Here is a 20,249-nt window from a genome sequence, read left to right as displayed (position 1 = left end):
AAGTCTATATTTTTCGCAGTTAACTCAATTCCTAAATATTTTATTTTTTTTACCACTTCACATTGTACCAGTTCTTGCAAATCATTCTGTTTTTGTTTTGTCATATTTTTACATATAAGTTTTGTTTTATTTTTATTCACATAAGGATGAAAAACTATTTAAAAACTGTAATTTCAGAAGACCAAGCTGGTTTTTTACCAAACAGACAGATTAGAGACAATTTAAGAACGGTAATGGATGCAATTGAATACTATGAAAAACATCCGGAAAAGGAAGTGGCATTTTTATTTGTGGATGCAGAGAAGGCGTTTGACAATCTCAACTGGGACTTTATGTTTCAAATGATGAAAAACACAGAAGCGGGACAACACTTTAGCAATCTTATTGAAGCGATCTACTCAGAACAAAGAGCAAAATTAAACGTGAACAAAGACTTGACAGAGCACTTCAAGGTACAAAAAGGAACAAGACAAGGTTGTCCTTTATCTCCGCTATTGTTTATATGGGTACTGGAAGTCTTATTGCAGAAAATACAAGAAGATCAAGAAATTAAAGGATTGACACATAAAGATTTCAGACATAAATACAGAGCATTCGCAGATGACGTTATGTTCATAGTAGAGAACCCTACTGAAGATCTGCCATTACTGTTCAAAAAAATTAATGAATTTGGAGAAGTGGCAGGATTTTATGTGAATAAAAATGGAAGTATCTAATTTCTAATGATATAATATTTTGTACTAATCTATTTTTAATTTTTGTTTTTTCAAAGTTACTGAATAAGCAATCAGTTTCTCTCTTAGAAAGGGTTATCATGCATCCCATAAAACAGAAGGTGAAATCTCAATGGTATCATTAATTTCAAAGTAAAATTTTAATTGTTTTACTATCATTCTTTTTATGTCATCATCGTTGAGAAAAGATTTATTGAATTTCCATATCCCCTTGGATTTATCCAACTCCTTGAGTAACAGATTACAGTGGACCCAGGAATGATCTGTAAGCAACTTTGGCCCTATTTCTGCAGAAATTAAAACATCTTTTAAAGTTGAGGATGTCAAAACAACATCTATTCTCATGCTTACCTTATGAGTATGAGAATTAAAGGTGTAATCCCGAGCAGACGGATACAAAAAACGCAAGCTGTCAATTAAATCATGGGATTGAAGAATTTTAGCTATCTCTGTATACTTTGACTTCTTTTTGACCAATCTTTTTAGAATGTGAGATTTATCCTTTGTTATATCTAAAACCGAGTTTAAATCGGCATCAATTATTGTTTTACCTTCCTTAAATTGTGTCCACTTATTTAAGGTTACCTCCAAAAAGTCCTTTTGTTTTTTGTTGGGAGCATGAATTGCACCCAATGGTACTTTACAAGAGCCAATCCTCCCTTTAACAAAAATATACCTGCCTGCATTATCTTTTTCAGTAGCTTTGTATTTAAAACTTTGTCTTGAGGAGATATAAATAGCTACTGTAGATTTAGAGGAGCCTGTAGACTGATATTGGAGTGGATATAAAGCTGATTTATGAATGGGCTTTGCCTCAGAGCTTTGGTGGGATTCTTGTATAAAGACTACATCTGATTTTTCTCTCTTTAAATGTGCCAAAAAATTAGATCTTTTGATTTCTGTATTTATACCTTTGATGTTAACTGTAGTTATCCTAATTTGTTGTCCTAATCCTGCTGACTGAGAGTCCATGGTCCAAAAAGTTAAAACGCAATATGCCGACTAATTATATCACCAAAATAGTAATATAGTAAACTGAAACAGTGATCAAGCCTTTGAACTAGGGGGAGAAAAGAAAGGAAAAGAAAGAAAAAGAAAAAAAGGAATCAGGAAAGGAATGGGAGAGAGAAGGGAGAGATAAATGAATAAAATCAGATATCAATTTAGAAACAATTTCCAAATCCCAATCCTGTTCTCCTTTCCTCCCGCCTCCTTCCTCTACCACTGTTAGAGAATGATATCAATTAGAGGCTTACAGGGGGAAAAACCCATTATTGCTTGCTAACAGTGGATGACTCAAAACTGGAACCCTCCCTTGCATGAAAAAGAAACCCAAAGGAGGCACACAGTAAAAAACTGTGTTTCCAAATGGAGCCTATTAGAAAAGCCAAGAAACAACCCCCCCCCCCATCTATACAACAAACTCATTAGTTTACCATAGTCCACCGAAGTGGCAAAACAATATTTAGACTAATAAGGTTAACTTTATATATGGTTCTGAATTTAAAAAGTATCTTTAGACAGTTCATTTTATCTGGAAAAGTGGCCACCAAGTGCTTCCTCTTCTTTATATTACCAGTTTACTCTGGTTCCAATTCTTCATTCTTCTGGATTGCTTGCAAAAGCAGATTCCCTGTTTCATCATCAAAAGTTTCTTCATCAAAAGTTAGCTCTTCCTGCACTGATAAGGATTCTGTAGAAGAAAAGTAGGCACTTATTATATTTGCAGTTTTCCCTGCTTGATGGTTTTTATTCTTCTTTGCTGTTGGGGGAGTTTTTTGAACTTTAAGCGTGATTTTCCACAGGGATAAGGCAAATTATTGGGTGTTGAGGCAGAGCTCTGAAATTAACCTGCCGCCATGAACGCCAGACCGCGATTTTTGGCTTTCTCTGTCCACATCAGTGCCATTTTACTACCTATTCCCTTATTCTAGCAATCTTGTGCCTTTGTCAAATTCTGTCTCTAGTTTGCAATGAATTATCGGGGAAGAGAAATTCCTGAGGGGTGTGTGTGAATGGCTGTGTGAACCGCTCTGTCTTAGACAATATAACTCTTTCTAAGATACCTCCTTTCTACCAGGTATGACCTTGAAGCCAAAGCCGTGCCTGCTTCGCTGTCTTAGATAAGGAATTCATGTACTCACAGGTGTGTGTGGGGGAATGTAGAAGTGCAAAAGCTAGGCGGGACGATATGATATGATATTGGAAGGGGGGGCCTCGTTTGAACTGTATATATCTTTGGATTTTCCCGCCAGAACCCCAGTTCTGACACAGTACTGTTCTGGCCTGGAACATGATTATTTTTATATAATATACTAGAGAGTGTTGAGAGTAACTTTGTCCAGGAGTCTGACACCCTTCCTGCTACCAGTAGGCTTTTAAAAAAATGGTATAAGCTATGGCAGTATAGCTACTACTGATATTTAAAAAGATATTTAGCAGTGGGGGCAGGGGAATGATGGGAAGAACAAAGGAAAATAACAGGGGACACCCCCCCCCCGGTGGATGGTGTGTTGTTGCTCAGATGCCTCTGTATTTGCAATAAGAACATAAGAGAAGCCAATGTTGGATCAGGCCAAAGGCCCATCCAGTCCAACACTCTGTGTCACACAGTGGCCAGAAATACCGGGTGCAGTGGCAATGGGTGAGCCAAAGGGAGTTGTTTGCCTGTGCAAGCAGCCCTTGTGTTTTTTTATTGGTAAAGGTTGATGGTTGGGGGGAGGAAGAGTCTCTTAAGTACCCAGAAGTGCCTGAGCTAGAACCAAATGATTACCTCACAAAACTGTAATTGTTATTTTGTCGCCAAGTAGAGGTAAAGATTTTAAACAGGGACTTGCTTTTGAAAGGTTGCCCTGTTTGCTATTTCTCTGACTGGATGGAAAAAGTCCCTCCCTCGCCATAATGTTTGTACTCAGTGACCCAACCTACAATTAAATCTGAGTAGGAAGAATTTCTGTTGCGGTGTATGTGACATTAGAAGCCAGCTGTGTGATCAACTATACAAAATACAGTTCCTTAACAAACTGTTAAAGGAATAAATCCCTTCAAAAGGCATCATTGGATAACACCATTTTTTTCTTTCTAGACTGCTTTAGTGACCAGTTAGCAAAGACAACTTGAATGTGACGTGGGGGAAAATTGATTAAACTGGATTTTCAGTTGTTCCATTCTACCCATTGTCCTCAGCCTTAATACTCCCTCCCTGACATTTTTAATAAACTGCAGTGTGTATTCTAATACAATTGGAGTCATTTTTACTGGGATAGCATTGAGCTGAAATCTGAAATGAAACTGACAAGATTATGGTTGTTTTCCCCCTGGTATCTTTGCTGATTTATTTTTGTACTGCCAAAAGGAAATACTTAGTGTAGATATGCTTTCTTTGCAGCTGGTGTGGTACTCACAATACCAATCCCCAAGACTTTTTTATGACTGACCTTGGCATCTATTTGATCCATGTACAAGATTAATCATCTATTCTGATGAATCAAAATAACCAAGTAGCCTATATGTTCCAGAAGCCAACTGAAGGCAGGAAATTTCCTGTAACAGTAGTCATTCACTTTTATTTAATGTGTATAGTTCGAAGGATTATTTGGGTAGCAGAGTACTCAAGGTACATAACACAGCAGGGCCAATCTGGTTGTGTGCTAACAAGAAACAAAAGTTACACACGGAGCATCTTTATCTTTGCAAAACTCATATGTCCTTTATTGTAAGGAACTCCATCCTAGACAGAATAGAGTAGAGACAGGATTCTAATCTAGTCTAACTAGCTAGGATGGATAGAGATGCAGGAAGCATGTCCTGCTCTCATGGTGCCAAGACGGAGAAAGCTGGAGAGAAGGTGTCAGACCAGAAAGAAGGAAGATTCCCTGAGTGTAGCAATCTAAATATCAAAGTGATAGCATCAGAGAGTAAAGGAAAGGATTACCAGTGTCCTGCCTATCTGTTTCTCTGACTCTCTCATAGACCCCCTCTGAAGTCTGAGGCTAAGAGACAGCTCAAAGTCCTTTACTTCCAGCATATTTATGCCCAGGTTTTGTCCCCAGTGGGGACCCAATGTGGCTTACAACATTCTCCTCTCCTCCATTTTATCTTCACAACCCTGTGAGGTAGGCTAGGTAGGGAGAGAGTAACTGGCCCAAGGTCGCCCAGTAAGCTTCTGTGGCAAAGTGGGTCTTCGAGATCCTAATCCAACAGTCTAACTACTACACATTTATTATTGCACTGTTCAAACCCTCAACCCAAACCATTCTCTAAAGCCTGAGTACATGAAGCTGTCGTATACGGAGTCAGACAACTGGTCCATTACGGTGATAGACATTAGGGTCTTAAGCAGTATTTTATCACAGAACGTGCTACCTGATACCTTAAAGAGGAGGTTGAACCTGGGACCTTTCCCGTGCAAAGCAAATGCTCTACCATTGAGCCACAGTCCGTCTCTTAAAAATTCGAGTTCTTGTTCTTTCCCCTTAGGTGCCATGATCTTAAACATGCCCATGTGCATCCAAGCCAGTGCATTCAAGCCAGTGGCCATTTGCAAACAAAATATCCCAGGCAACTGCTAGAAAGATGATGGCAGCAATTAGATTTTCTGACACTTCCTCTCCCAGCACAGGATGGGGTACCTGAACATTGGGACACTGAATATTTCCAGCCTTGGTACGTCCATAGAAAAACTGAGGTATGTTTTAAAAACAGACATCATGGACCAGGTGTGTACTTGTTTTGTGGCATTTATTCTCCCAAAATTGAGGCTTTCAAATCACTTGGATTTTGTTGTTGGAATTTGGGAGTTGGATAAGAAGAGGTGATCTGGGTTAGATGGGCTTAGAAGTAGTAGCCATGGGGATGGAAGAGTTTAAGGTGACTACTTCTTGCATTGCAAGCAGACTTCGCTCCTAACCTCTATTGGTGGAATCTTCCACCAGATTTAAGGGAATTTACCCACATGGAAAATAAAATTATGTCCTTCCCAGGATTCTGCTTGTGTCAGGATGCAGCCCAGTAATCTGTTTTCAGTTCAGGAGATGTCCTGGGATTTTAGAAGAAAAGTATTTATAAGCGCATGCAAATACACTTTTCTTCTCCTAAAGCAACTGCAGCTTGTTGCTATTCCAGGTATGAGTGGAAACATTGGTACCAGTTGTTGCTAAACTTATGCTGGTACTTCAGTAGCCAATAGTTTCACTGCTAGGAAGGGTGATTGTTGTTAGAATTAATGAAAAGTGTTTGGGAATCCATTGTACTTGTTTAGAAGTAGCAGATGTAGGGAAATCTAATTTGTCTCAAAGTACAGTTTGGGGTTATGTTGTGTACTAGTCAACTGATAGGAATAAAGATAATCCGAGCAATGGAGTCTTTATTTTATCTATCATTCCTCTTATTATTGTACTGAAGCAACAACAGCAAAACTTAGCTGTGGTAACTTTTCTGTTTCTTAAAGCAAGGGCCACTGCCTGTCAAACAGCCTTTCTCCCGTCGACTGCACCCCCCCCTCCCTTTCCAGCTCCCCCGTCCCTCTGCCAAGCCTGCTGCCCTCTGCCTGCCCGTCATCTTTCCTGAGCCACTCAAGATGTGCTGGGCCAAAGGAACAGAGTACACCGTGCAGAGGTGTAATGCCATTAAACAGGGATGCCAGCCATCTGGCCTGGTTTTCATCCAGCCAAGGAATAAATTGTGCATGAAGAGGAAGGCAGAGGGTGTGCCCTTCCCCCTCCGTGCCTGTGCACAATGTTGATCTCTGCAAGTGAGCAGAGAGACTTTTACCTTTTAGTTCAGAAGGAGTTGAATTAGGGGAGAATCATGGCAAGGAGGTGTGTACAGAGAATGCAGAGAATACAGAGAATCCTTTTGTGTATGCAGATGGGAAAATAGCTGCATGTTGATATGCAGATAGAGGAGCATGTGGTAATAGTACACACAAAGATATATTGTTGCAATGGATAGGGAGTTTGCTGGGGGCGTGATCGCAGGGAAAATTCAAATAAGAAAGGATGAAAGGGCACATGGATTTATCTGTGTGCAGGTTGGATTGTGCCTGGGAGTGGGAGCACAGGCCATCCTTCTCCCTTCTGCAGCCAGCCTTCAGTTAATATAGGTCCTTTCCACACTAGACCATGGATCCTGGTTCAACTCTGTCCCTGAACTGACATTCTACACCACACCCGAGTTCCCCCCTGTCATTATCCTGGGGTATTTTTTTTGTGTCCACATTACATTGAGGTCACCCTGGTTTTGCCCTACACATGTCCCGGGATGCTCTTATGACCAGGGATGAATGCAAAGGTGTCTTGTGTCCCGAGTTGAACTCTGATAAAAGCAGGGATGAGCTCCAAGTGCGGGAAGGACCATATTTTGCTGTGTATATTCTGGACCACATGTGAGATTAGCTCTGCTCTTATGAACACAGGAAGCTTAGTGACCTTTCAACTAATGTGACCTCTGATCTTCATATTGTGAGACTCTGGAACACTTCAGAACCTTGGTGGCTGAGCCAAGAAACTGCACTGAATACTTAGAATTTAAGATGGTTTTGCTGGCTGGGCTGTCTCACTTAAAAACCACAACAGACTTTTAGGTCCTTTCCGCACTTGGATCTCATCCCTGGTTTTATCAGAGCTCAACTCGCGACACAATAATACCTTGCATTTATCCCTGGTTATAAGAGCGCCCGTTTATCCCGGGACAAGTGTGGGGGGCGAAACCGGGGTGACCTCAGTGTACGTGGAAACAAAAACTACCCCCGAGATCATTACAGGGGGTGAATTTGCGTGTGGTGTAGAATGCAAGTTCGGGGAGAGGGTTGAGCCAGGATCGAAGGTCTGGTGCGGAAAGGACCTTACACGGCCAGAGAAGGGCCAGGGCCAGCGTAGCCTGAGGTGGCCCCCCCCATGGCTCCTGTAGGCCCCACGGCTGCTGCCCCCCTCTGCATGCCTGCCCTGTGCACCCTTCTCCCCTAACCCACCTGCTTATGAGCCCTGCTCGTAAGGGAGGGACCTCAAGGGTACACAATGTCACAGAGTCCACTTTCTGAAGCGGCCATTTTCTCCAGGCAAACCGATCTCTGTTCCCTCGAGATCAGTTGTAAAAGTAGGAGATCTCAAGCCACCACCTGGAGGTTGGCAACTCCAGTGGGGAGGCTCTTTAAGAATGCTCTGCCCAGGACCTCGGAACCTTGGAACCAACCCTGAGAAACAGAAACCCACATTTTGTTTGTTCCTTCCCCGTTTGAGCACATACAAGTACAGTGAGATGGTGGGACTTCACAGTCCCCGTGCTCTGTCTTCCTCTTTCAGTTCCCTGCTGAACATTAACTCAGTAATGGCTTTGAGGTAATGGCAGTTGCAAACAACCCCCTGAAAAATGCCACTACCATCAACATTCTTTTACATCCCTCAAAAGTCTAATTGACTTCTTGCCTGAGCAACACTCTCCAGTTTTCCCCCAGAATTGTTCTTTACCCAGGATGGTAATTTGATGGCAGCTCTAGTTGGAGTACTGCTTTAAATCTTGTTGAAAAGTACGCAGACAGACGAGTGATTTCAGCTTAGCGTACTTTTTTAGCTCAAGAACAAGACAACCCTAGCCGGCTCGCAGGCCAGCTTATATCCCCGTAAATCCACCACCCAGAACACCCCCCCCCACTTCCCAATAGGTCCCAAATAGTGGCCAAGAGTCCCATAGGCTCTCGGCCCGGAGCCTAGCCCTCTGGTTGGTGTGGGCTAGGATCCGCATCGTCCTTTGTTTATCGGAGCGAAGCTCGACGCTTGCTCTTGACCGCAGGGTGCCCAAGCTGACCACGCGGTTGGAACTTGATACATTACACTTGTATTAGCAGGTGCTGTGGGTAACAACTTGGTTGAAGGAGGGAGGGGTTGAGGGAAGAAATCTTTTAATTGTAGGTCACAGAAAATGCTTTTTGCAGCTGCATTAACTTGCTTCTCCAACAATTATGCCAGTGCATAAACTCTAGACTCTTAACTGACACAGCAGAATCCCAGCAAATGTGGAGAGCACCAGATCTCTGCCTTCTGAGCTTTCGGTCTTGTCAGAATTCCGTTTCAGCGTGTTCACACTTAGCCATTTAGCCACAGCAGCTCAAGACTGTTCACTGGCTCAAGACTTCTGCCGCCTACTGATGACACACTTCATGACTGTCAGCTTCTAATCATATTCTCCTCCCCCACCCCAACGGTTGTTGTATTGGGTTGGATCTGTCAGTGGATGGGGCTGGAGAATGTGGATCTTTTGCCACATTCTCTTTCCTTCAGCAGTCCCATCCAAACTTGGGGAAGTTGTGCCTGAGGTTAAAGGACATGTAGGAGGGAGGGGCTGCTCTGAAGAAGGGCAAGGGGGCAAAGGTGCCCCCTCCTCCTCCTCCTCCTCCTCCTCCTCCTCCTGAAGTCAGTTCAGTGGGGCTCGGGGAAGAGAGAGGAGTCGTGATTCCCTCAGTGCAACCCCAGCCCTGGGAATCCGCTTTCCTTGGGCCAGCCTGGGCTGCTTGGGGTAGGGGAAAGTGGCAAAGATCCAGTGGCCTCACCGAGCCCATTATCTCATTCAGTACTGCAACATGTCAGCCACCTCAGTGTGGAGGACTCTGCGTCTGCTTCCTGTATGTTCATGCCAAGAGCTAGATTGTTGAGATCCGTCCAAGCACTGTAACGATGTCTAAAGTAAAGGGACGTGAAATCTTTCTTGAGCAGAATAATTGCTCTCAGCTGTATCATAAAAGGTATCTCTTTTGGTTGCCTCTGTTCTTCCCACACTTGAAAAGTTTTAACTGTGAAATATGATTTCCTGGTCAGCCTTCCTTACTGTATCGGTCAGCTGTTTGTTGACCCCAGGCCAGCCCCTCTTCTGTAACGGTTCTCCCTAAGGCAGGATGGGTTTTCTGAGGGTGCAGTTTGTTTGATTTATGTTGCTCAGCTAGCAGTGACTAATGAAATGCTCCTTTAAGACCAGGCACTGAGGCCTGGAGGCAGCACTGTAAAGGGTGTGGGATTATCTGGACCACAAGAAGACCAAAGCAAAAGGAGAACTTGAGAAAAATCCACTTTGGGTGGGAGGAAGAGGCTTCAGAAAGCCCTTATCTCATTTCCGTGCAAGGATATCTTGTCTAAAGAATTGCCAATTCTGTTTCTCTGAGTAGGAGTGTGCCAGTATTTTAACAGACTTGCTTTCCTATTACTTCTCCATTTTATGTACTACCAGAAGAAGAAGAGGAGATTGGATTTATACCCCGCCCTTCGCTACCCAAGGGTGTCTCAGAGCGGCTTACAAACTCCTTTCCCTTCCCCTCCCCACAACAGACACCCTGTGAGGCAGGTGGGGCTGAGAGAGCTCTGACAGAAACGGCTCTTTTTCAAGGACAGCCCTTATCAGAATTATGGCTTGCCCGAGGTCATCCTGCAGCAGTGAGGGGAGGAGGGAGGAATCAAACCTGGTTCTCCCAGATTAGAGTCTGCGCACTTAACCACCACACCAAACTGGCTCTCTTAGTTTGTTCTGGCTTGTTTCACCTGAGGTGCTGCAAACTGTCCACTTTTCTCTCCTTTCTAATTATTGCAATCGCATGCCTTTATCTTGGGCTTGTTTACAAAGGTAATTTGTCTTGGTAGGTAACTATGGTTATCAACTCTGGCTTAGGGAATTCCTGGAGATTTGGGAGCGGTGCTTTGGAAGGGCGGAGTTTGAGCAGGGGAGGGCGCTCAGTGGGGGCGTGAAACTGAAGCTGGGAAGCTGCCCTTCCCTCCCGGGGGACCTGATCTGTGCAGTCCGGAGGGTCAGGTATCGTTCCAGGAGAGCCCCGTGCCCCACATAGGGCTGCCAGGTCTCCACGACGTGCCGGTGGGGGGTGGGGGGGAGGGAGCCTTCCAGGAGTGTGGCAGGGCTCTGCCCCCAACGAGCAGTGCCATGGGGTGAGAAACCCAATGCGGTGATGTCACACAGAAGTGATGTCATCACATTGGGGCATCGTACGGCAACACTCTGGTGTAAGGCCAAAACTCTATGGTAAAATTGCCCTCGAACCATAGAGTTTTGCCCCAAAACCACAGCGTCACTGTGCGATGACATCGTTTCCATGAGACTTCATTGTGTTGAGGATGTCGCAGAAGCCCCCAAAAGCAGGGGATCCCCTGCCCCCACCTGGGAATGAGAGCCCCGTGCCCCACTTGGATGTGGGTGACCCCTGTGGGTCGCTGCCCCACCCATCCCCACCCGTGACCAGAGGGGACCTGGCAACTCCAAGCCAATGAGTAACCAGGCCTGCAACATATTGGTGGCTAGAAGATGGGATTCTTGTGCCTCTCCGATGAAATGGTTGTCATGCATCCCATTTTTCTTCCCTACCTTTCGGTCATTTGTTCACTTCCTTGCAGTATGTACAAGCTACAGAGACCAAAGTGTATGGGTGTGTGTGTGTGTGGAACTAAATGCACCTGGTGAGCTACATGGGTCTGATCAGCCCACTGGAAAATGCTCTATTTCTATTGGCTTCTACTAGGAAGAAGAGTGCAAATCTGCGTCTGTCAGATACGAGAGTGCGTTATCTTTGAACCCTGCTCTACATAAAGCTGCCTTTCCTTGGCTGGTCAAAAGGCTGTTCCACTGAGGTTTTTTTACTTGCTTCCTGCTCAGTGATGATGGTTCCTTGCAGAGACTGCTGTGAGCCTGGGGCCCTCCCTGCCCTCTCCTTTGGATCCATGTCCACCGCAGTGTCCTCCAAGCAATCCTGCACTAAAATCAAATCCAGCCTTCTTTTTATTCTGGGCTCCCCCCCCCCCTTTGTGCATTACTTTACCTCCCTTCAGTGGTCATCCTGGTTTCAGCCTGCTGTTTACCGGGTTATTTGGATGCTGTTTTGCCCTGGACTTAAATTGCCTCGACTTGAACACTGAGAAAATCCGGAGTGGCCGGCCAATGCAGAAAGGTCCTAGGTCTCCATTGACCTTCCGGGTTCGGTTTTGCAAATGGATGTTTAGGGTGTGTGTGTGGGGGAAGCTAAGCAAGCCACTCCTTCAACATTTATTAGTACACAGCCAAACTATTCTGATGCAAAGCAGAACCAGGTTTAAAGGGACATATGTAAAAAGGTATATGGCAAGGAGGCCTCCCTTGAAGATTTGAGGGAAAGGCAAGAATGGAACGGAAGTGAGCCTCGCACAGTCACCTCCTTTCCCTTTCCCTCCAGTATTCAAATAGCTGTTCAGCTTGATGGCTGTGGGCTTCATGGTGTGAGCCTTCCTTCTGGGTCATCTTCAAGGGCTTTCTGCAACCATCCTGCTCTCGTGCTGAGGCTGGGACCAGCTTCAAACACAGTGTCTAATAGTAAATTGGCTGGCCCCTGTGTGGATGATGAGAACCAAATAAAAGGGTCACTCACAAACAAGGTAGGCACTAAGACTCCCCAGGCAGGCAGAAAAATCAAATCAACATTTCCATGGATGCAAGGATTTCCTTCTATGGACCATGATTTCTCCTCTTCCTCTTCCTGCAGCAGCCTAAAATGCCCCTGCAGAAGGGAGGAGGCAGAAGTCTTTGTGTCTGCAGTAACCAATGTGTGGTCAAAGGTTACAGATGTACTGGCACAGAAAGCTAGCTAAGTACCATGCATTAAGCTTATAGTGTTTGGTGCCTGGCTTTTGTCAGGTTCCCCTCAACTCACTCTCCACAAAGGCTTTCATTATAGAACGTTTATTAAAGAGATTTGAGATGCTGCAAGGATGACTTCTTTGTCAGGACAGAGAAGCAAAAGTGAGGACCCAGCTTATAACTAAAACCCACATTCCATGTACACGTCACACACCCATAAGCATTCCTAAAAACCCAGACGGATACAATGGTTCGACTAGCCATTCAAAAGTCTTATCATCTTCAAGGACACTCTCATGTGAAAGTTCCTGAGGTGCTGCTTGGGAAAAAGGTTACCAGCGTTGCCTCCCTAAACTACAGACATTCACACAGTCACTCTCCCTCCCACAGTCTCTCTTCCACCCACCAGGAATGTCAGTGAGGGTGAGTGATAAGCTGACGGCTGGATACATCTGTGAAGGGGAGGGGAATGGGGTTTGTGGGTTACATAAGGTTGATAATATTACAGGTGTTGAAGACATAGGTGAGAACATATCAGAAGGCAAACCCGAGTCTGACAGCTTTCATATGAAGGCTGGAATCGACATGCATGCATGCATGCATGCATGCATTTCAGTGGCTTACAGGGAATTATATTCTTGGTGCAGGTGAGGTACTTTTGTGACTCCATTCTATAGGAATTGAACATTTCCTTGACTAACAGGTAGGACAAAGGAGGATGAATCTTGGTGCAAGATATGTACATGTGATTATTTTCCTTCAACTAATGTCATCTTTTCCCTTTACAGAAACAGAACGAGGATGATACTGATGATGATTTGGAAATTGCCATCGATAACACAGCTTTTATGGATGAGTTCTTTGCAGAGGTGAGGAGATACAGGGAGAAAGAGGAGCCTTCAAGTTAAAATGAAGTGCAAGAGATGCAGAGTCCGTCAAACTCAGGGCCTCGTTTGCCATATGGGATCTTGGGTTCTGTCTTCGTTTCCCTGAAACCATTCTGTATCTGGGCTATTGGGGGGGCAGTTGGAGAGTGTGTGGATGTGTGTGTGGGAACCTGCTTCGCTTAGCACTGCACAACTGTTTTTTTAAGGGGCCTCCCGTATGGGAAAAATGCAAATGTCCTTGAACGTCTCTGCTAGCAGGCTGTTGTAGATAATGAAACTGTTAGGTTTGCAGGTGTCTGGCTGGGGGGGAAGGAGTGCGTGCTAGTTTAGGCAGGATGCATGAATGGATTGATCGGATGGGTCACTGGGGGTGTGTGTGTTTGAATCATCTATAATACCAGAGCTAGTGCCAACTTAGTAAGTTCTGACACTGATGGTCTCTACTTGACACAGCTACATATCTCAATAAACAAACCACTGGAAGAAGAGTGTTGTTGAGAGTGAGTTTGTGCAAGAGTCTGACAGACTGTCAGAACTCACTCACTACCTCGACCCATCGCACCACCACCATGATGAGCGAAGGCTGTGAGGAGACAGGGACCGGGATTGGGACCCAAATGGATCCACCAGCCCACGAACCCCTTGTCTCGACAGAGGAGGGGACAATCTGAGGGAAGGGAGCTAGTCAGTCCTCTCAGCTGAGATGGGATGACCCCAACTGGCTGCTGACTCCTGGGCCAAGGGCTTGGTGTAATTGGCCCGAGGCTGAGTGGAGACGGGTTGCGAGATCATTCCATGATAACCCCGAGTGGTTGCAAGTGTCAGGGATGCTGACCGAAGAAACCGACATCAAGCTGGTCCAGCAAAAATTAAGATGTGAGATGGAGGACCTGCAGCAGGACACATGAGCAGTCCTGGCAGACCTCCTGGCTTCCCTTCTGGGAGGCCTTGCAGCAGGAGCTCCAGGCCCTAGGAGGAGGCCCTGCGTAGCAAATCCCCACAGGACCTTTGGTCCCCCCCAGCGGGGGCCCCGGTGCAGCTGGCACTACAACCCCAACTAGCGCCCCAGCCCAGACCACCTCCTGCTCTGGCCCGGCTGAGAGAAGCACTGGAGGCTATGTTCGATGGGGCCCCGGAGAAGCTGGTGTTCTTCATGCTGCAGATGCAGAAGTTACTGAGGGAGTGGGACCTTTGCATTGGATGAGCACCACATGGACTATGTGGGGTCTTGGCTGTGGGATCAGGCAGCAGACTGGTTTATGGGACTGTACAATGCAGGGGGCCCAGAGCTCAGGGACGTGGATGCCTTTATGCGGGCCCTCCACCAACAGTATGAAGACCTTCTGGAGCTGGAGCGAGCCAGGACCCACCTTCGGGGTCTGAAGCAAGGCAGCCGGTCCATCTGGGAGTTCTCAGATGATTTCAAGATGCATGTAGCTAACTCTGGGGGTGGCCGGAAGAGGTGCTTATCGAGTTCTACTGGGTAGGTCTAAACCCCTCCATCTTGAACAAGGCACTGGCTCAAGACAACCCCTTAACCCTGAATGACTGGATTCAGCTGGCTTGTGAAGCAAAGAACTGTTGCAACCTGCTGAAGATGTACCACCACAGGCCCATGGTAAAGACATGGACTGGCGAGTCAAAGAGGAAGTGGAGCCGGCTCCAGGGAACTGGGAGTTGGCCGCAAGCAGCAGATGCAACATGGTCTGTGCCTCAGATGTGGAGCCCTGGGCCACTTCACCACCAACTGTCCCCGGGAGAAGAGCCCCAGTGGTGCGAAGGAGGAGAATCGACGGGGACTGGAGAAGAGGAGCAAGCCCCTCGGGAGCCATTCCAAGCCATCAAAAGCTCTCCAGTCAGGAGAGCGAGAGGAACTGGAGGGGGTTTCGGCGGAGCTGCAACAGCTGGCAGGAAAAGGCTGGGACCTGATGTGAAGGGCACTAAATGGCAGGTCTGAAAGTCTCCTGTGCCAGAATTGGTGAGAGCCTATTCCCCCTTATTTTACATGACTGTGGCTGTAGTCAACCCCACCCTTAGCATGCACATCAGGGTGTGGGCTTTGATTGACTCTGGGTGCACCCGGGACTTAATTAGCCTAGCCCTGGTGATGGAGCTGGGAGCTAAGGTGCACAAATTGGATGAATCCTTGATATTCTCCCAGATGGATGGGACACCAGTGAAGGAAAAACTGTGCAGGTACCACATGAAACACTTGCTGGTGGGGTTTGGCTCCCATTGGGAGCTGAGATTCTTTGTCATCAACCCTTCGGCTAAATTCCTGATGGTTCTGGGGAGTCTGTGGCTCAGAGGCCACAATCCCTATGTCCAGTAGAGTGTGGGGGCCCTGCAGTTCCTGGACCTCCACTGCAAGGAGCATAGCTGGAACCCAGAATGGGGGGAGGTGCCATGGCCCGAGCCTGAGCAGGTGTGCCTGGCCTGTGAGGAGTTGAACCTTATCCCCCTGGAATACAGAGACTTAGCCAAGGTGTTTGGGGAGGGGGAGGGGGACAAACTTGCCCCTCACCAGAAAATGGATTGTGCTATTGAAATTTTGCCTGAGCACAAAATGCCTAAGGGGAAGCTCTATTCCATGAGTCCAACTGGCCAGTGGAGTCATCTGGCTGACGGCCTCGCCTTTTGCTGCTCTGGTGCTCTTTCGCAAGAAGAAGTATGGAGGAGTTGACACTGTGTATGGACTACCAAGGGTTGAATGTGATGTCCATGTCTAATGCCTACCCCCTCCCCCCAAAAAAAACTTGTTGGCAGAGGCCGCCCAGGGCCACATCTTTACCAAGTTGGATTTAAGAGATGCCTATTTTCGAGTATGTATCAGAGAGGGTGATGAACATAAGACTGTTTGATACCCCACTAGGCCAGCTCAAATACCTGGTGATGCCATTCGGACTAGCGGGGGGCCCAGGAGTGTTCATGAACTTGATCAATGAGGTGTTACATAAATATCTGTTCAAAGGGGTGCTTGTTTATCTGGATGAGATCTTGATCTATTCAAAAGATAAGGAGTCACATGTGCAACTCATTAGAGATGTATTGAAAGCCCTCTATAAGAACCGCCTATTTGCAAAGCTGTCTAAGTGTGAATTTCATAAGGAAGAGCTGGGTTTTCTGGGCTATCTAATTTCTGGGATGGGCCTGGGCATGGACCCACACAAAATTCAAAATGTACTAGGGTGGGAACCCCCTCAGACAAGGAGGCAATTGCAGTCACTCTTCAGGTTCGCCAATTTCTACCATCCATTCATCCCCAATTTCGCCAAGGTGGTCCTACCCCTCACTGTCCTATTGAAAACTAAGGGGAAGGGGCCAGAGAGCCACAAGCCCAGCTACAAGCTGCTGTGGACCCCGGAGTGCCAACAGGGTTTTGAGAGACTGAAGGCTCTGTTCACCTCTGAGCCAATCCTACAGCACCTGGATGAAAATAAGCCCTTTGTGGTGCAAGTGGATGCCTCTGATGTGCCAGTGGGGAGTGATACTGCAAAGGGGTGAGGATGGGAATCTGCACCCCCTCGCATATGTGTCCAAGAAATTTTCTGAGTCAGAGAGGAATTGGATACATTGGCTGGAGAACTTGGAGGCATTATGAACCGCCAGGCGCCTGAATGCTAAACAGTTGTGGTGGGCAGAATTCTTCAAGTTCCAATTTACCCTCAAGCACCTCCCAGGGACATAAAATTTCCTTGCTGACATGCTCTCACGCCTGCCCCAGCATGCCAGCCAGCGAGAGAAAGTGATTGACTCAATGTTCACCCCTGCCCAGTTGGGGGGGGGTAGTGGTCACGTGCAGTCAAGCCAAAGCAGAGGGGCCTCTTAGTACCGAACCCTGGGTGGAACGGTTCAAAGCCGCTTTCAGTGATAGTGATAAGGAGGAGGTGGAGAAAGAGGGCAACCTCACCCAGTGGGGAAATGGATGCTGGTACCACTAACAGAATTTTTTTGTTTGTGCCAAGGGCTTTGTGGGGGGATACCTTGCAAATGGGACATGACAGCAAACTGGGTGGGCATTTTGGGTACCTAAAAACCCTGTACCTCACACAGAGACAATTTTGGTGGCCATGCATGTGAACTGATATCTCTCAATACGTGTCTTCATGCCAAGTCTGTTTAATGGGGAAGTGAAGGGCTGGGAAACCCGTAGGACTGTTGCAGCCTCTGGAAATCCCCGCGAGGCCATGGGCTGTCATTTCCATGGATTTTATAACAGACCTGCCACCCAGCAAAGGGAGGACTGTAAATTTGGGTGGTAGTGGACCTTTTTTCGAAACAGGCACATTTCATCCCTTGCAAACAGCTGCCTTTGGCTAAAAAACTGGCACAGCTGCTTATGCAGCATATTGTGCGGCTACATTTGATACCCTAGAAGATCATATCCGACAGGGCCCCCCAATTTGTGTTGGGGTTTTGGAAAGAACTGTTAAAGTTACTAGGGGTGGAGCAAGGTTCTCAGCAGTGCCTACCACCCAGAGACTGATGGTCAAACTGAGAGAAGTAACTAAGTTCTGGAATAGTTCCTGAGATGCTTCATCAATCACCAACAAGATGACTGGGTGGATTTATTCCCCTATGCGGAATATAGCTATAACAACTCTGTGCATAGCTCTACAGGGGCCACCCCTTTCAAGGTGGTACATGGCTATGAGGGGGCCCCCTTACCCACTATGGCCTCAGAACCCCCTGGTCTGATGGACTTACAGACTTGGTGGGCTGACTTGACTCAGCAGTAGACTCTAATCCAACAAGCTCTGGCCAAAGCAGAGGAGAACTATAAGGCCCAAGCAGACAAGGGGCGGGCCCCAGAGTGGGACTTTCACCCAGGAGATTCTGTGTACATCTCCACAAAGAACCTTAGGGGGTTGCAGCCAGGGAAAAAGTTGGGGTAGAAATATGTGGGACAATTTAAGGTTGTGAGTAATTAATGAAGTGGCTGTTGAACTGGACTTGCCAAAAACCTTACAACACATCCACCCTGTTTTCCATTTCAGTCTACTGAAGAAGGATCCAGGTCCTTTGATGTGGAGACCTCATCCAGCAGCTCCCCCTCCCCTGAATGAGGAAGGGGAACTCCACCAGGAGGTGGAAGAAGTCTTAGACTCTAAAATCAAATGGGGCCACCTATACTATCTTATTAAATGTCAAGAGTTTGACCCATGTCATAATGAATGGGTGAGAAGTGATCATGTTAGAGCCCCCTGGTGGTTCGTGCCTTCCATTTATTTATTTATTGATTTTATTGATTTTTTTAATCCCGCCCATTCCAGCCTAGGCTGGCTCAGGGTGGCTCACAACCAGATAAAAGTTATCATAATGCATAAAAATCTCCCTTATAAATAAAAGCCGAATGGTGGTGGCACTTCTCTAGAACATTCCACACGCTCCAAAATCAGTTCGCTCTCTGATCTGTCATTCAGAGGATCCCCCTATCCACTGGCTGCTTTGCCTGAGTCCTGCCTCCAACATTCTAAACATTTTGCTGTCTCTCTCCTCCCCATAGCCAATCAGAACACAGCGGTTATTTGCATATGCAGCATCACTGGCCTTTGCCTTGGAACACAGAGGTTGTTCCCAGCTATTTAAGGAAGATGGTAGAGTAGGGGACCTCTGGCATAGACCAAAAGCAAAGCGATCCAGCAAAATTCCCCTGGCACTGCTGTCTGTGATCTAGTTTTAGAAATGATTGGCAGCGACGCAGAACAGAGACTCCCAAACCCATCCAGAATATCAGGTGGGATTAGTGGCTGTGACCCATGATCTTTTACCAGCCAGTCATGTTGGGCATTCAGTGCTGACCAAGGATGTTGGTGTATCTGCAGTATCAAAGGAACATTCTGCTTTCTGCTATGGCTGTGCGGAGCAGCAGAGTACACAACACGCTAAGGATTTGTGTGCTGATTCAGCAAATCCTAACTGTGGACTGCTAGAATCTGATTTGGAATGCAACAGAAAACTCATACCCTCATATGAAATGCATTTGTTTGACAGGCACCCTCTTTGATTTCAAGGATTTTACTTCCAAGCAGAACAATGTAGTTTGCTTGGCAGAGTGATGCTTGGTCTCCTTGTAATGCTGTACACATTTTTTTTTATTTTGTTAGTTTTGAATTATATGCAGTATGGTAATACTGCTTGTCTCACTTATGCTTTATATGCCTGTGAAATGCATTTGGACAAGTGTATAAAAATTGTGGGTTTTCCCCCAAATGGGTTTCATCTGGCAAAGCCACTTCTTGAGCCGATAATGAATTTCTCCTTCTGAAAGGAAATACAGCAGATTCCACATTACATTGTTGCCTGGAGGCTGACATGTCGTTTAATGTGCTGTAATTTAATTTGAAAATATGACAGACTGAAAAGACAAAAATGCCCCCCAGCCAGCGATATAAATTGACTTTGTTTTAGGCCACTGACAATTGGATTCCATCTAAAATGCTTTGTTTATAGTTTATTATGAGATTTTTGTCCCCTCATACACATATACAGGTCCAACCTATGCCAGAACAAAATAACCTCAGACCTCATGACCTCACCAGACAACTGAAGGAGTGAGCTATACCTGTTAAAGGTCTGTACATGTTACTTAATGGGAGCGGTGGCGCAGGGAGTATAACACCTGCATTTAACATCTACTCGAGCACCTGTTCGAGTCCCACCGTGGTCGAGGTGAGCTCTCGACCCTTAGTCCTAGCTCCTGCCCACCCAGCGGTTTGAAAGCCAAGTAACTATCGGCGAGTAGATAAATGGGTACCCACCCTTAGTAGGGTGGGGGACACCCCCCTCCGTCTGTGGAGGTGTATGGAGAAGCAGTGGCATCGGCAGCAATGGCGGCGGCGACGGCGAGAACAGCGGCGGCAGCAGAGCACCGGCGGTGGCGATTGGAGGAGATGACGCAACGCTGAGAGGTGGCAAGCAGCGGCAAGCAGAGCTTGGCTGACCCCTGGTGGCCAGCAGTGGAAGAACAAGGCGGCTGCCGTCGACGGAGGCTGAGCAACGTCATCCAGAGGCGCGCGGAGCCGGAAAG

At 46.4% G+C, this 20,249-nt stretch overlaps 1 protein-coding gene across 1 annotated transcript in view; it reads left to right on the top strand.

Moving 5' to 3' along the window:
* Nucleotides 1–233: 233 nt before the first annotated feature.
* Nucleotides 234–20,249, top strand: part of STX3 (syntaxin 3) — a 45,993-nt gene continuing 25,977 nt past the window's right edge. The window contains exons 1-2 of the mRNA XM_015419700.1: nucleotides 234–452; nucleotides 13,121–13,201. Of these exons, the coding sequence (XP_015275186.1) occupies nucleotides 234–452; nucleotides 13,121–13,201 (300 nt within the window). The remainder of the gene's footprint in view (nucleotides 453–13,120; nucleotides 13,202–20,249) is intronic.

Source organism: Gekko japonicus, unplaced genomic scaffold (assembly GCF_001447785.1).
Source record: "Gekko japonicus isolate JY-2015 unplaced genomic scaffold, Gekko_japonicus_V1.1 scaffold1660, whole genome shotgun sequence".
NCBI lineage: Eukaryota > Metazoa > Chordata > Lepidosauria > Squamata > Gekkonidae > Gekko > Gekko japonicus.
Note: the sequence above shows the minus strand (reverse complement) of the source record. Positions and strands in the feature narration are given on the sequence as shown.